The 17,868-nt window shown below is 41.6% G+C and overlaps 1 protein-coding gene across 1 annotated transcript in view; it reads right to left on the bottom strand.

The window, feature by feature from the left end:
* Window positions 1–1,625: 1,625 nt before the first annotated feature.
* Window positions 1,626–17,868, bottom strand: part of EIF2A (eukaryotic translation initiation factor 2A) — an 84,266-nt gene continuing 68,023 nt past the window's right edge. Inside the window, exons 13-14 of the mRNA XM_073625987.1 lie at window positions 7,446–7,511; window positions 1,626–2,395 (exon numbers count right to left, since the gene is read on the bottom strand). Coding sequence (XP_073482088.1) covers window positions 2,330–2,395; window positions 7,446–7,511 — 132 coding nt within the window. The 3' untranslated portion in view covers window positions 1,626–2,329. The remainder of the gene's footprint in view (window positions 2,396–7,445; window positions 7,512–17,868) is intronic.

The following is a 17,868-nucleotide window of genomic DNA, read 5'->3' as shown; positions in this document are numbered from 1 at the left end:
CAAGTGAGTGAGCAGAGGTTAATAACATTGCGGACTGTACTGCTGTGTGTTGTGTGTGTGCTCCTGCTGCGGTGCTTAACTTTTTTTTTTGAGGGAGGTTTAATTATTCTACAATGCTATGTGTTATATATAGCATGGAAGGGGTTAATGTATTGCCATTGGTCACTGATGCATTAGTGACCAGTGGCAATTAAACTCCTTTGTGCTACATTAGTGGCAGAAGTAGTGTTTATTAATCTCCTTTATGATGCAGCATGAAGGGGTTAATAAACACTGACATTGGTGCCACAAAAGCAGCACAAATGGGTTAATTGCCACTGGTCACTAATGCTTCAGTGACCAATGGCAATACATTAACCCCTTCCATGCTGCATACTACAATTAGCATTGTAGATTAACAGTTAAAGTGGTTGTAAAGGCTGAAGGTTTTTCACCTTCATGCATCTGATGGATTTGATGGACACTGGTGAGGCTACATTTGATGATGATTTTGCACCCAAAATAAAAACCATCACAAACACACACAGAAATCATCACAAACACATACTGACATTACACACACACACACACACAGAAACCATGACACCCAAACAACAGAAATTACTTTCTCGAGACAGGGGTACTTAGATATATATTGTTTTTTAGATCTGCAGGGGTACTTCACCGTAAAAAGGTTGAGAGCAGACGTAACGGGAAGTCAGTAAGGAGGCGCCTCAGACGCCACTCTTGTGAATTCTTATGCTGTTTAAACTATTTTTAAATGTAAGAGACCACTTATATCAATTAATAAATTACATTTTATTCAAAATTACTACACCAATGGAGGCTCTTCTCTCTCCCTTCCCTGTTTATTCCACCGGATCAGTGGAGCCCAGGTGGGCAACCCCTCCTCTATTTGACAGGTATCTATATACCGGGAGGACAATTCAGCCATCAGAGAAGCCCCACCTGAATAACTGATAAGCTACACCATACAGCATCTACTAAAGAAACTGTTTGATGCCTATATCTGCTTTTCTTAAGGTGAGAGTTTAGAGAGCCCGGGTTCAACCGGATCCCTCCATATAAAGATTATTTCATACATTATTTCCATATATAAGATATATCATCGTCCCCTCTCACATTTGATCCCAGTGGATGTGACACATAATCATGAACTTTCTTTTTTGATTCATGAAGAGAATATCCATTTATATTTACACATTTGGATTATTTTGTTTTCACTGTTTGTACACATTCACAGACCATATGCACATTTTTTCAGTTATCTTAGCTGCACGTACAAGATCACATTAATGTCAGTTTATTCATTTATATGTGATAGATTTGAAGCGTGAAATCTTTTTATTGTTTTAATTATATTGAGTGTAATGTAAACACTTTTGATTTTGCTGCAGTCCACAAAGACATCATCACCCCTTACTCACGCTGGCACTTGTTCAACATCGATTCATTCACTTTTGGTTGTTGACACATTCCTTGTACTCAACATAGCCCGAGGGACAACATCACATTTATTTTGACCCAAACAACAGAAATTACTTTCTCGAGACAGGGGTACTTAGATATATATTTTTTTTTAGATCTGCAGGGGTACTTCACCGTAAAAAGGTTGAGAAACACTGTTCTAGATCACCTTTTAATGTTTATTGAGTGTAGTGGAAACCCTGATTTTGTCAGGCAGCACTATCAGGTTTGGAAAGATAATGAAAATGCATCTGAGCTACTAAGAACTGCAAATATAACTTTTTCACAAGGGCGTCCATTGTAAGATTAATCAGGTAGGATGAAACTTGACAATTTTCCACTGTCATTTTGCGATGCGAGTATCTCCAGTATCACATTTTGGATGTTTGGTTTATTATGCTTCCAGCACCTAAAACAGTATAAAAATTAGGGGTTTTACACAACATGCCAGGATGACACAGCATATCTTTATTTACTTCTAGCTTTAACGTGTTGAACATGTTTGGAGTTTGATTTGTCTTGAAATACGTTTTTCCACTTGATAGATCACCTCCATCACGCTCATTTCTTCCCATTTCTTCAGTCCGGTACGTTTGAAGGCAATGATTTTAAAAACAAGTATGTACCATGGAAAAAGCTAGATAAACCTTAAACAAATTAAATGATTGTGTAAGTACGTAACTGTTAAGAAGCATACATTCCACAATCTCTAGTTTTTGGCTTTTCTGTATTGTAATGAATATAATAAAATATTAACAGACATTTAAACCTTTATGTCCAAGTACAAAACACTGCTGTTCAATAAGAAACCTAACGTCTCTCCACCATCAACAGAATTGTTCATAATAATTCCTAGGTGCATTCACTCGCCAAGCTCTAAATCTTCTATTTCCTTTAGAAGTGCTTCCTCTTTTTGGATTTTCTCAAGCTGCAAAGAAAATAAATAATAAAAAAAGGGAGTGTAACAGCAAGTTATTTTAGGAAGAAATGATTCTAAAGCTTAAACATTTTTTACCTTAATGGATTCCCTGAATTAATGTAAAAAAATATTTAGGTATTAGTATAGCCCCCTCAGCGTCCTCATCTCCCCAATACTTACCTCACCTCACTCGATCCAGTGCTGTGCCCCTCTGAAGCGGCTCTCCCTGTTCTCACAGGCTTTGCTGTGGCATTGCTCCCGCTGCTTTTAGTCAGATCCTATGATGAGGGAAAGCAGGGGGTGGGGCCAAGCCACACTGTGTCTATAGACGCAGGTGGCTCGGGGTCGAGTCCACTGGTGTGCCACCATAGGAAGTGGCTTCCTATGGTGGCACAACATAAAGAGGAGGAGCCAGGAGTGCAAGCGGGGGAAAACAGGGTATGTATACATATACACACACACATATACACACACAGTATCTCACAAAAGTGAGTACACCCCTCACATTTTTGTAAATATTTTATTATATCTTTTCATGTGACAACACTGAAGAAATGACACTTTGCTACAATGTAAAGTAGTGAGTGTACAGCTTGTATAACAGTGTAAATTTGCTGTCCCCTCAAAATAACTCAACACACATCCATTAATGTCTTAACCACTAGCAACAAAAGTGAGTACACCCATAAGTGAAAATGTCCAAATTGGGCCGAAAGTGTCAATATTTTGTGTGGCCACCATTCATTTTCCAGCACTGCCTTAACCTTCTTGGGCATTGTGTTAACCAGAGCTACAGGTTGCCACTGGATTCCCTCTTCCACTCCTCCATGATGACATCACGGAGCTGGTGGATGTTAGAGACCTTGTGCTCCTCCACCCTCCATTTGAGGATGCCCCACAGATGCTCAATAGGGTTTAGGTCTGGAGACATGCTTGGCCAGTCCATCACCTTTACCCTCAGTTTCTTTAGCAAGGCAGTGGTTGTCTTGGAGGTGTGTTTGGGGGTCGTTATATTGGAATACTGCCCTGCGGCCCAGTCTCCAAAGGGAGGGGATCATGCTTTGCTTCAGTATGTCACAGTTCATGTTGGCATTCATGGTTCCCTCAATGAACTGTAGCTCCCCAGTACCGGCAGCACTCATGCAGCTCCAGACCATGAAACCCCCACCACCATGCTTGACTGTAGGCAAGACACACTTGTCTTTGTACTCCTCACCTGGTTGCTGCCTCACACGCTTAACACCATCTGACCAAATAAATTTATCTTGGTCTCATCAGACCACATGACATGGTTCCAGTAATCCATGTCCTTAGTCTGCTTGTCTTCAGCAAACTGTTTACAGGCTTTCTTGTGCATCATCTTTAGAAAAGGCTTCCTTCTGGGATGACAGCCATGCAGACCAATTTGATGCAGTGTGTGGCGTATGGCCTGAGCACTGACAGGCTGACCCCCCACCCCTTCAACCTCTGCAGCAATGCTGGCAGCACTCATACGTCTATTTCCTAAAGACAACCTTTGGATATGACGCTGAGCATGTGCACTCAACTTCTTTAGTCGACCATAGTGAGGCCTGTTCCGAGTGGAACCGGTCCTGTTAAACCGCTGTATGGTCTTGGCCACCGTGCTGCAGCTCAGTTTCAGGGTCTTCGCAATCTTCTTATAGCCTAGGACATCTTAATGTAGAGCAACAATTTTTTTTTCAGATCCTCAGAGAGTTCTTTGCCATGAGGTGCCATGTTGGACTTCCAGTGACCAGTATGAATGAGTGAGAGCGATAACACCAAATTTAACACACCTGCTCCCCATTCACACCTGAGACCTTGTAACACCGAGTCACATGACACCGGGGAGGGAAAATGGCTAATTGGGCCCAATTTGGACATTTTCACCTAGGGGTGTACTCACTTTTGTTGCCAGCGGTTTAGACATTAGAGTGGTTGTAAACTCTTTTACCCCACTTGCTCCTACAGGTAAGCCTATAATAAGGCTTACCTGTAGGTACTGTAAATATCTCCTAAACTTGCACAGTTTAGGAGATATTCACTATATACGCTGCTGCCAACGTCATCAGCGCATACGCACTGAAGAAATGGCCCACTGGTGCCGGTTCATCAGGACCCATGCCGTAACTGGCGGGAGTGACATCATCGCGGCTCTGGCCAATCACAGCCTCATGCACAGCCAATTTCACCGGAAGTAACTCCGGTGAAAGATGTCGGCCGAGGGAGTGCAGTGCGGGTGGCACTGCAGGGCCTCGTCCTAAGGTAAGTTTTTCATAATGAGCTAGTATGCAATCAATACTAACTCATTATGCCTTTGTGTTGCAGGTTTTTTTTTTTCCTCTGAGGTTTACAATCTCTTTAATGGCTGTGTGTTGAGTTATTTTGAGGGGACAGCACATTCACACTGTTATACACGCTGTACACTTACTACTTTACATTGTAGCAAAGTTTCATTTCTTCATGTTGTCACATGAAAAGATTAAAAAATATATTTGCAAAATTGTGAGATTGTGTGTGTGTGTATATATATATATATATATATATATATATATATATATATATACACATACATACATACATACATACATACACACACACACACACACACACACACACACACATATATATATATACATTATATATATATATATATATATATATATATATATATATATATATATATATACACACATACATACATACATACATATATATATATATATACATACACACACACACATACACACACACACACAAATCCATACACACACTTTACAAGTGTTTTGAACTTAGAAATAGCTAGAGAGTAACTGGAAATGTTAAAGGAAGAAATGGTGGTGTGCTTTCATTGAGTAAACCGTTATTACTGCAACATTTCCCAAAATGTATTAATATACACAACTTTCATATTTTTAATTGCAGTTCCATATTTTCGTTACTTTATTTTGCATACGGATTCTAAATGCTCCCTCTAGTGTCCAAAAAAAATAAAAGAAATCAGGATTTAAAAAAAATAGATAAACCCCAACTTAGAATTTGTCATTGGTTTCCTTTTGGTCTGTTAGAAAGATTTTTAAAAGCGTTTTAAATCTGTTCTGTAAATGCAAACCAATTACTGTTAATCCTGCCAGAAATCTAGTACCGTACCCTGGATAACTGGTTAAACTCAGGCAGCGTTATTATCAGCCCTGTCCAGTTGGCCTCTGAACTACAGGAACCCCCCTATTCCACCCTGTTATGGAGGCAAGCAGATGGAATGTGTTCTGTAGTCCTAACGTGACCTGTCCCAAGTGTGATAAAACTGCTTCTTCACTTTTACGTCATGGTGAGCTTTGTAACCCTACAAAGGGTTGAAACTTAAGCCTATGATAACTGCTGTCCCAGCTAAAAGACACAGGGGGTTATTTATTTACGAAAGGCAAATCCACTGAGCACTACAAGTGCAAACTACAAATGCAAAGTGCACTTGAAATTGCACTGAAAGTGCACTTGGAAGTGCAGTCGCTGTAAATCTGAGGGGTAGATCTGAAATGAGGGGAAGCTCTGCTGATTTTATCATCCAATCATGTGCAAGCTAAAATGCTGTTTTTTTTTTCCTTGCATGTCCCCCTCAGATCTACAGCGACTGCACTTCCAAGTGCACTTTCAGTGCAATTTCAAATGCACTTTGCACTTGTAGTGCAAAGTGGATTTGCCTTTCAAAAATAACCCCCACAGTTCTTTGATCTTTTATCTAAAATTCTAATTATGTATGGGAACCTTTACTATACACAAACAAACAAGAATAAAGAAAATACACACACACAATGCATACAAGCAGGACATTACATATGTGTTATTACTTAAGAGAATATTTATGGCCACTCTGGATATGTCACTGATCTTTACACATTAAAAAATGTGCATTACCTTTAAAACGGTTGTAAAGGCTGACGGTTTAATATTACCCTAATGCATTCTCTTCATTAAAGGTAAAAAAAAAATGCTCCCGAGAGAGACAGAACAGGGATCTGTCAATTTAACCAGACAAATCTCCATTCTGTCAGGGGAGGAGAGACAGATCTGCTGTCCCTATGATTAGAAACAGCGATCTGTCTCCTCCTCCAGTGAGTACATCATTGCCCCCACTGTTGAAAACACCTCCCTAGGAAACACTTAACCCCTTGATCGCCCCCTAGTGCTAACCCCTTCCCTGCCAGTGACATTTATACAGTAATCAATGGCTATTTAGCTATGATTGCTTTATAAATGTCAATAATCCCAAAAAAGTGTCAAAAGTGTCCGACTAATCTGCTCCAATGTCACAGTTCCACTAAAAATCGCTGATCACCGCTATTACTAGCAAAAAAAAAATAAATACATAAAAATGCCATAAATCTATCCCCTATTTTATAGACGCTATAACTTTTGCGCAAACCAATCAATAAGCGCTTATTGCGTTTTTTTTTCTTTTTAACAAAAATATGTAGAAAAATAAATATCGGCCTAAACTGATCAAGAAATTAGTTTTTTTAGGATATTTATTATAGCAAAAAGTAAAAAATATGTTTTTTTTTCTTCCAAAATTGTCGCTTTTTTTGTTTATAGCGCAAAAGAAAGAAAAAACCCCCAAAAAACAGAGGTGATCAAATACTACCAAAAGAAAGCTCTATTTGTGGGGAAAAAAAAGGACGTCAATTTTGTTGGGTACAACGTCGCACGACTGCGCAATTGTCAGTTAAAGCGACGCAGTGCCATTTAGCAAAAAATGGCCTGGTCAATAAGGGGGCAAATCCTTCCGGTCCATAAGTGGTTAAGGCCAGAAACACATTACTGAAATTGATAAGCTTTCTGCCTGAAAGGTACTAAGCACATCAGTGTGTTCATGGCTATTTCTGTAAAGTACAATGCAAAATGTAATTCTTATTCATAAAAAAACAAAATTGAACAGCCAACTCAAAATGCTGAAATTCTTCACAGCAACATGTGTTTAGCTGCCACCACATTATAAAAGCCCTCTATTTTAGAACCCTCAAGCACAAACTGGTGTATTTAACATCAACAAAGAGGGCATTACCTGGTTCTTTTCTAATGTCTTCCCAGAAGCCTGGAGCTCTTTCAGTTGTTCGATTGCTTTCAGTTTCTGTCAAACAATAAACATATTGATACATAAATCTTATGGATAGCATCTGAAAAATTTGCAGTCTGAGATATTAGAAGAGAAAATCAATAGCACTGCCTACTGGAAGTTTGCAGGTAATGCAGAGCATACACAACATAAATACAAAGTCAAAGTGTACAGCTGTCTAAACGTTTCAAGTTCCAGTTCCAGAAAGGTCAAGTAGTAGGCCATTACAAGTATGGCTTGATAATAGGCATAAAGTACAAGTTAACACCTCCAACCCTCCCCCCAGGTCCTTTAAGTACCTCCACCAAGTGTTGCTGCCCATGTCTTAACACTAACATCCCTTGTAGGGCGCGCAGACAAGGCACTAGATTTTTATTGGCTAGGCTGCAAAAAGTGGGGGAGGCCACAGCTGTCAGGAGTTAAGTATGGACTTGTGAATGAGCTAAAGCTGAGGGGGCGACTGATTTTCCTGTAAATATGAACTTGTGCATTAAAGGTCATCTACAGTATATCCCAAACTATGTTTTTTTTTTTTTTTTTTCATTTTAGGTAGGATAAGCAAGTTTGGGTTTGGAACCTGTGTTAGGTTTTATTGTCTGTGTCCCCACTGGGTAGATTCCTTTGCAAATTCCTGTCCTGGTGATCACACAGGAGTGTGTTATATGTCTAGGGTTTAAAGTACAGGGAGAAATTCCTCTCTCTCTAGCAGGTTCCAGTGCTCACCTCTTGTGCCCAAAGCTATTGTCTGTGAGGAGGCTGGTGTGCACCTTACAGAAAGTGTGGATTTAAAAAAAAAATTCCTGGAGTTGGGTTTTAAAAGGATAAATATATATAAGATTCTAAATTTGCACTAAAATTTTATGTACCTAACCCCTATTTCACATATAAATACATTTAACCTTATAACAGCATTCATAATGTTATCAATAAGTACTACAATAATATACGGTAAAAAGTGAAATCCTGTGAAATTGTGTGCGAATCAAACTGCAAAACCCACATGACTAAGTGCAAATCACAAAAATGTGCAAAACAGCTGAATAAACAATTCAAATGTGACCCTTGCAATATAAAATTACAAACAACAATATAATAAAGTACAAAACACAAAATGTGCAAACAACTGCAACTAGGAAAAAGTGTCCAGTGCGCATAAACTACTCCTGCTCAAGCCAGTTATTATTGAATTAGTCCCACTTTTAAACGTATGTCTTCCAGCAAACCATAGGTTAATTTAATAGACCATATGAAATGATGCTGTATAATATCTACCCTCCACATGTAAATTGCAAACCATTCTGTGGCTCCTCCACCCAGTTGCTCAAAGCACCCACCAGCAAGTCAGACCCTTTTTTAAATGGGTCATTTGCACTTTTTCTCATACAACTCCAGGCCAAACCAGCCCCCAGTCATGGGAATTCCACACAAAATTGCACTTATTATTTTATTGTAGCACTTCATAAGAACATTAAATGCTATGATGTGGTGCGGTTTTCAAGGTCACTTTTTATGTGCGTTTAAAATGGTTTTTAGGTGTAGTCAATAAACTTTCATTTTCATAAAAGTGCATCAAAGTTCTGCATGCTGTATCTTTCCAATTTTTAAAAATGTGCCTTTTAATAGAGTTTAAAGGCAGTGCACCTAAAAAAGGAAGATCTAAAATGTGTGTAAAAATGCGACACAGAAAAACTGCACCGCACTGATGTGAACCTGGCCTAAATGTACAGTACCTTGGAAAAGTATTCATACCCCTTGAGATTTTCCACATTTTGTCATGTTACAACCAAAAACAAATGTATTTTATTGGGATTTTATGTGATAGCCCAACACAAAGTGGCACATAATTGTGAAGTGGAAGGAAAATAATAAATGCTTTTCACAATTTTTTGCAAATAAATATGTGAAAAGTGTGCTCTGTGCATTTGTATTCAACCCCCCTGAGTCAATACTTTGTAGAACCACCTTTTGCTGCAATTACTGCTGCAAGTCTTTTTGGGGATGTCTCTACCAGCTTTGCACATCTAGAGAGTCACATTTTTGCCCATTCTTCTTTGCAAAACAGCTCAAGCTCTGTCAGATTGGATGGAGAGCATGAACAGCAATTTTCAAGTCTTGCCAGACTCAAACAGGTTTTCCAAGATTACCCTGTATTTGGCTTCATCGATCTTCCCATCAACTCTGACCAGCTTCCCTGTCCCTGCTGAAGAAAAACATCCCCAAGACATAATGCTGCCACCACCATGTTTCACGGTGGGGATGGTGTATTCAGGGTGATGTGCAGTGTTAGTTTTCCACCACACACAGTGTTTTGCTTTTAGGCCAAAAAGTTCAATTTTGTTCTCATCTGACCAGAGCACCTTCTTCCACATGTTTGCTGTCCCCCCGCATGGCTTCTCGCAAACTGCAAACAGGACTTCTCATGGCTTTCTCTGAATAATGGCTTTCTTCTTGCCACTCTTCAATAAAAGCCAGATTTGTGGAGTGCACGACTAATAGTTGTCCTGTGGACAGAATCTCCCACCGGAGCTGTGGATCACCGCAGTTCCTTCAGAGTTACTATGGGCCTCTTCGTGCTTCTCTGATTAATGCTCTCCTTGCCCGGCCTGTCAGTTTAGATGGACGGCCATGTCTTCCTGGTTTGCAGTTGTGCCATACTCTACATTTTCGGATGATGGATTGAACAGTGCTCCGTGAGATGTTCAAAGCTTGGGATATTTGAACCTTTAACCCGACCCTGCTTTAAACTTCTCCACAACTTTGTCCCTGACCTGTCTGGTGTGTTCCTTGGCCTTCATGATGCCGTTTGTTCTCGAAGGTTCCCTAACAAACCTCTGAGGGCTTCACAGAACAGCTGTATTTATGCTGAGATTAAATTACACACAGGTGGACTCTATTTACTAATTAGATGACTTCTGAAGGCAATTGGTTCCACTAGATTTTAGTCAGGGGTATCAGAGTAAAGGGGGCTGAATACAAATGCACGCTACACTTTTCAGATATTCATTTGTAAAAAAATTTTAAAAACCATTTATCATTTTCCTTCCACTTCACAATTATGTGCCACTTTGGGATGGTCTATCCCAATAAAATACTTTTACGTGGACGTGTCAGTGTTTTTTTAATTTACATTTTTTTAACTTTTAAATATTTATTACAATTCTTTCTTTTTTTATTATTATTTTTTTGTTATCAGCCCTGTTGGAGGGGGGGGAGCCTTTGGTGAGATATCAGGGGTCTAAACAGTGTAAGAATTGTATATGGGGGTATGGCGCTTCCTGGTGGAATGTGTAAATAATAAAGTGAATGTTATAAGATTATATAATGTACCATACACAAACGGTGACTACAATACTCATAATAAATAACCCCATGGGTATTTGAATCAACAAACATGTGATAAGAAAAGTGAAAAAAACCCTTAATATATTGCATATGCCTACATATCACAGGTAGTTCCAGAGAATAACCACTAGGTGCTGCTGCTAATATACTATGCAGCCAATGTGATGAATCCAGCATATACAAGTGCAAACAGTGCAATCAGATCTAGAAAATATCCATATGGACTAGAAAAATGTGTAAAAAACATAAATAGAATAAAAAACTCCAAAAAGACAAAAACAAAAAAGTCTGTTCACAAGTAGTGCGTCCCAAGCTATAAATAGCATAAAAAAAAAAAAAAAAAAAAAAAAGGAAAGTTCCAAAAGCTTAGTGACTGTGGTGCCCTCAACGGTGAAAATCCGTGACTTCTGTGCTCCCCTTTTGGCTCCCCACTCACCGGCTCCCACTACCCCTGCAGGGGTGACAGACACTTTAAATTCCGAATGTTGTCCTCTTGGCCGATATCCCGTGGTCACTGAGATAGGATGTCCTCTCCCCCAGGTGTTTCCAGATTACCGCTTATGCCACGTCCAAGAAAGAGATCGCCAGAGAAATCCTCATAAAAAGAGATGCCACCTCATAGTGTAGTCTGATTAAAACTTTAATAGCATAAAAACTCCCCACATGGGAGAAATTAAAACCGCATAACACTACACTATGGGTGAAGCCGAAAGCCAGGAAGTACTTTCCCGCAGCGTGCGGTCCAGCTGCGTTCCAGGCCTGGCCAGGCCTGGCCTGGAACGCAGCTGGACCGCACGCTGCGGGAAAGTACTTCCTGGCTTTCGGCTTCACCCATAGTGTAGTGTTATGCGGTTTTAATTTCTCCCATGTGGGGAGTTTTTATGCTATTAAAGTTTTAATCAGACTACACTATGAGGTGGCATCTCTTTTTATGAGGATTTCTCTGGCGATCTCTTTCTTGGACGTGGCATAAGCGGTAATCTGGAAACACCTGGGAGAGAGGACATCCTATCTCAGTGACCACGGGATATCGGCCAAGAGGACAACATTCGGAATTTAAAGTGTCTGTCACCCCTGCAGGGGTAGTGGGAGCCGGTGAGTGGGGAGCCAAAAGGGGAGCACAGAAGTCACGGATTTTCACCGTTGAGGGCACCACAGTCACTAAGCTTTTGGAACTTTCCTTTTTTTTTTTTTTATGCTATTTATAGCTTGGGACGCACTACTTGTGAACAGACTTTTTTGTTTTTGTCTTTTTGGAGTTTTTTATTCTATTTATGTTTTTTACACATTTTTCTAGTCCATATGGATATTTTCTAGATCTGATTGCACTGTTTGCACTTGTATATGCTGGATTCATCACATTGGCTGCATAGTATATTAGCAGCAGCACCTAGTGGTTATTCTCTGGAACTACCTGTGATATGTAGGCATATGCAATATATTAAGGGTTTTTTTCACTTTTCTTATCACATGTTTGTTGATTCAAATACCCATGGGGTTATTTATTATGAGTATTGTAGTCACCGTTTGTGTATGGTACATTATATAATCTTATAACATTCACTTTATTATTTACACATTCCACCAGGAAGCGCAATACCCCCATATACAATTCTTACACATGTTAGTCCTCTTTGAGGGCTCAACTAGGGGAGGCAGCATACCTATACTCCTTCTTCTTTCTTTCTTTTTCCCTTCTCTTTCTCAGTGGGACACCTACCCCCTGCACCTTCTCTCAGGTCCCCCTCTTCCTCTCTCCTCCCCCTGTCCTCTCTTTTTTTTTTTTTTTTTTTTTCTCTCTTTCTCCCTCCTTTTGTTACTTGTCCTAAGCGCAGAGACTTTGTGGCTTTGAGGGGTCTAAACAGACCCCTGACGTCTTTCCTTTGAGACAGAGAAAGGGACTGAGAACACTGACTCAGAAAAGGAAGGAGCTGGTAAATGATATATTTACTGTCTCCTTCCTCCACTCTCCAACCTGACAGATCTGGGGCGGGGGGGGGGGGGGGGGACGGAGGAGGACAGAGAGGGTGAGGGAGGAGGACACAGGCTGGATGGGGGTAGGAGGAGCAACGGGGGGGGGGGGGTTGGAGGTGATGTGCGGCAGTGGGGGCAGTTACAAGCACCAATCTCCTAGTATAGATTCCAATAAAAGCAGCTGAAAGCCGCGGGAGGGAGAGGAGGAGAAGCGGTTCTCAGCTGATGTATTGAAATCTATACAAGGCGATCGGTGCTTGTAACTCCCCCACCGCCGCACCGTTCACCCCTGACTGCCCTGGTATCGGATCAAGCATCGGAGCATTTGCATGAGTACAAGTACTCGTGCACTGCCCGGTATCGGCACCGATACTGGTATCGTGCAACCCTACTAATATAGCTGCTGGGTCAAATTACAGTGTCTTAAAAAAAGTTTTCACATTCCTTGAAAATTTTCCACATTTTGTCATGTTACAACCAAAAATGTAAATGTATTTTATTAGAATTTTATACGATAGACCAACACAAAGTGGCACATAATTGTGAAGTGGAAGGAAAATTACAAATCTCTGATAAGTGTAGCGTGCATTCGTATTCAGCCCCCTTTACTCTGATACTCCTAATTAAAATCTAGTGGAACCAATTGCCTTCAGAAGTCACCTAATTAGTAAATAGAGCCCACATGTGTGTAATTTAATCTCAGTATAAATACTGTTCTGTGAAGCCCTCAGAGGTTTGTTAGAGAACTTTAGTGAACAAACAGCATCATGAAGGCCAAGGAACACACCAGGCAGGTCAGAGATAAAGTTGTGGAGAAGTTTAAAGCAGGGTTAGGTTCTAAAAAATATCCCCAGCTTTAAACATTTCACGGAGCACTGTTCAAGCCATCATCCAAAAATGGAAACAGTATGGCACTGCAAACCTAACAAGACATGGCCGTCTGCCTAAACTGACAAGTGGGGAAAAGAGAGCATGAAAGTGATTGTAAAGTCTTGTTTTTTATTTTTTAAATGACAAACATGTCATACTTACCTGCTCCGAGCAGTGGATTTGCACAGGGCAGCCTGGATCCTTCTCTTCTCGGGTCCCTCTTCATTGCTCCTGGCCCTATCCTCCTGTCCAGTGCCCCCACAGCAAGCAGCTTGCTAAGGGGCACCCAAGCTGAGCTGCAGCTCCGTGTGTCCATTCAGACACAGAGCTGCGGCCCCGCCCCTTCTCTCTCATATGATTGTCTAACTGACTTTGACAGCAGTGGGAGCCAATGGCACCACTGCTGGGTCTCAGCCAATTAGGAGAGGGACAGCCGAGGGACTCTTGGACATCGCTGTTGCTCTCACACCCTTCCTGCCCAAACATATGGCAGACTAATTAGGTGGAAGAGCTCGTAAATGGGTGACTATATTAAGGCAAGTAGTAGACGTGACTCCTCCCCTACTGAGGAAGTCCCGAGGTTTGGAACGTACGTATAGGACGAGGTTTTCACGTATATGGTGTCATTCCACGATCATGTCTGCATCTAAGGATCCTGTGATTGTATATGACAGACACGCAATTCATGGTTATCACTGCCTATAGTGCCATTTTTGTAAGTGCAATAGTATACCTTTTCTAAATAAATGTGAAGTTTTAAACGGAGAGCACTAGATCTGTGTGCTTTTTCTTCCTGCATGCATGCTGTGGGGGTTGGAAATCTAATAATCCATCCATCTGAGTAAGAGGCATTTGAAGCAGCAGCAGTCTGTCTTCATCCCCAGAGAGGGAAAGACATGTGGTGAGACCCACTGGTAACGCAGGGGTCACGGCAGTGAGGCAAGAGGATAATCTGCAAGGGTGGAGGATTCACACTTTGCATTACATGTCACATTGGTGATTGGAGTGGATTCAACAACTGGATATAGTTTTATTTTCCTTTGATATTTTTGGATCTCTCTCTTTCTCTCTCTCTCTTTATCTCTCTCTATATATATATATATATATCTATATATAGATATATCTATATCTAGATAGATATATAGATTTATCTAGATAGATATAGATTTATCTAGATAGATATATAGATATATCTATATAGAGATATAGATATATATATATATATATATATATATATATATATATATAGTGTGGAACCTCAGATTACGAGCATAATCCGTTCCAGGAGTACGCTCGTAATCCAAAGTACTCGCATATCAAAGCGAGTTTTCCCACTAAAGTCAATGGAAACGAAAATAATTTGTTCCGCATTGACTTCAATGGCATGCAATACCGCATGCGGCCAGAGGCCAGGGGGGGCGCCGGAGAGCCTCGTAAACGGCCGAAAAGGCCCGAGGACACTTCTGCTGACCTCGGAAAGACTTCCTACCCGAGATTTGCCAAGGTTAGCCATGCTGTACTCCACTTTGGCCTGAATCGTGCTCGTTTTGTGAGACACTCGCAAACCGAGTTACGATTTTTAAAAATACAGTGCTCATATTGCGAAACGCTCATTAACCACGTTACTCGCAATCCGAAATTCCACTGTATATATTCCAATGTATATCTTTGCAAAATTTGATTGCACTTTATCCTTTCCTACTTTGATATACAGTTGAATATATATATATATATATTAGGGCTGCAGAAATTAACGATTAATCGTTAATTTTTTTGATCGGTAGGCTGCCTGTCCTGGGGCCGCTTTGGGCCAAGTTGTGGCTGCTCTGCTCCCTTCTCCTCTATATGTCATACACAGTCTGCGGGCATCTCCCCCTGTGTGTCTCCAAGCTGAGTGTGAAAACTTTGGCCGGGCTGTGAGAAAAGTCCCGCCCTCCTCCAAGATCAGCTCATGTGATAGACGCAGTGTTCTATCAAACGAGCTGCTCTAGGAGGAGGGAACAGTGAGGCTGCGATTATGGGCACGACGAGGCTGCGATTATGGGCACGGCGAGGCTGCGATTATGGGCACGGCGAGGCTGCGATTATGGGCACGGCGAGGCTGCGATTATGGGAATGGTGAGGCTGCAATTATGCGCACGGTGAGGCTGCGATTATGGGCACGGTGAGGCTGCAATTATGGGCACGGTGAGGCTGCGATTATGGGCACGGTGAGGCTGCGATTATGGGCACGGTGAGGCTGCGATTATGGGCACGGTGAGGCTGCGATTATGGGCACGGTGAGGCTGCGATTATGGGCACGGTGAGGCTGCGATTATGGGCACGGTGAGGCTGCGATTATGAGCACGGTGAGGCTGCGATTATGGGCACGGTGAGGCTGCGATTATGGGCACGGTGAGGCTGCGATTATGGGCACGGTGAGGCTGCGATTATGGGCACGGTGAGGCTGCGATTATGGGCACGGTGAGGCTGCGATTATGGGCACGGTGAGGCTGCGATTATGGGCACGGTGAGGCTGAAATTATGGGCACGGTGAGGCTGAGATTATGGGCACAGTGAGGCCGGCTTCGGCCGTTGCCATAACAGTGCTTAATCAGCTAAAAGTAGTTGGATCTGTATGTGCATTATAATTAATCGAAATTAGTCGACTAAAAAAAGAATCGATTAATCGAACACGAAAATTTGAATCAGTAACAGCCTATATATATATATATATATATATATATATATATATATATATATATATATATATATATATATATACATATATATACACACACACACACACACACATACATACACACATAGTTGTGCTCATAGGTTTACATACCTTGGCAGAATTTATGATTTCTTGGCCATTTTTCAGAGAATATGAATGATAACACATTGGCAAGATGAATGCAGTATGTTATCAAAAAATACTGGAGGAACATTTGTATTCATCAGCCAGGAAGCTGCGCATGGGACAATGGTCCAAAACACAAGGCCAAGTCACCTGTCATTGGTTACAGCAGAATAAAGTGAAGGTTCTGGAGTGGCCATCTCAGTCTCATGACCTCAATATCATTGAGCCACTCTGGAGAGATCTCAAAACGTGCAGTTCATGCAACACATCCCAAAAATTTACAGGAACTGGAGGCTTTTTGCCAAGAGGAATGGGCAGCTTTCCCATCTGAGAAGATAAACAGCCTCATCCACAAATACCACAAAAGACTTCAAGCTGTCATTGATGTTAAAGGGGACAATACACAAGATTAACCACTTCAATACCAGGCACTTAGACACCTTCCCGCCCAGGCCAATTTTCAGCGCTGTCGCAATTTGAATGACAATTGCGTGGTCATGCTACACTGTACTCAAACAAATTTTTAATCATTTTGTTCCCACAAATAGAGCTCTCTTTTGGTGGTATTTGATCACCTCTGCGGTTTTTATTTTTTGCGTAACAAATAAAAAAAACCCGAAAATTTCGAAAAAAAACACGTTTTTCTTTGTTTCTGTTAAAATTTTTTGTAAATAAGTACGTTTTCTCGTTTTCTCCTTCAATGACGGGCACTGATGGGCACCGATGAGGTGGCACTGATAGGCGGCACTGATGGGCACTCGTAGGTGGCATTGACTGGTACATATGGGTGGCACTGATGGGTACTTATGGGTGGCACTGATGTGTGGCACTGATGGGCACTGATAGGTGGGCACTGACAGGTGGCACCGATGGGCAATGACAGGTGGCACCGATGGGCAATGACAGGTGGCACCGATGGGCAATGACAGGTGGCACCGATGGGCAATGACAGGTGGCGGTGATAAAACATATTGGGGGCATTGCTGGGCAGATCTGAAACACAATGGTGCCAATCAGTGCCCATTTGTGGGCACTGATTGGGCACATGTGGATGGCCATGGGGTACATACCTGGCCATCCACATGTTGCCCCTTCCCTGGTGGTCCTAGTGGCGATCCCTGGTGGTCCAGTGTGGTGATCTGAGGGGGGGCTGCACTGATAAACAATCAGCGCAGACCCCCCCTGTCAGGAGAACTGCCGATCGGCTCTCCTCTACTCGTGTCTGTCAGACGCGAGTGAGGAAAAGCCGATCAACGGCTCTTCCCATTGACAGCGTGATCAGCCGTGATTGGACACGGCTGATCACGTGGTAAAGAGCCTCCACCAGAGGCTCTTTACCAA

The sequence above is a fragment of the Aquarana catesbeiana genome, linkage group LG04 (assembly GCF_042186555.1).
Source record: "Aquarana catesbeiana isolate 2022-GZ linkage group LG04, ASM4218655v1, whole genome shotgun sequence".
Classification (NCBI taxonomy): domain Eukaryota; kingdom Metazoa; phylum Chordata; class Amphibia; order Anura; family Ranidae; genus Aquarana; species Aquarana catesbeiana.
Note: the sequence above shows the minus strand (reverse complement) of the source record. Positions and strands in the feature narration are given on the sequence as shown.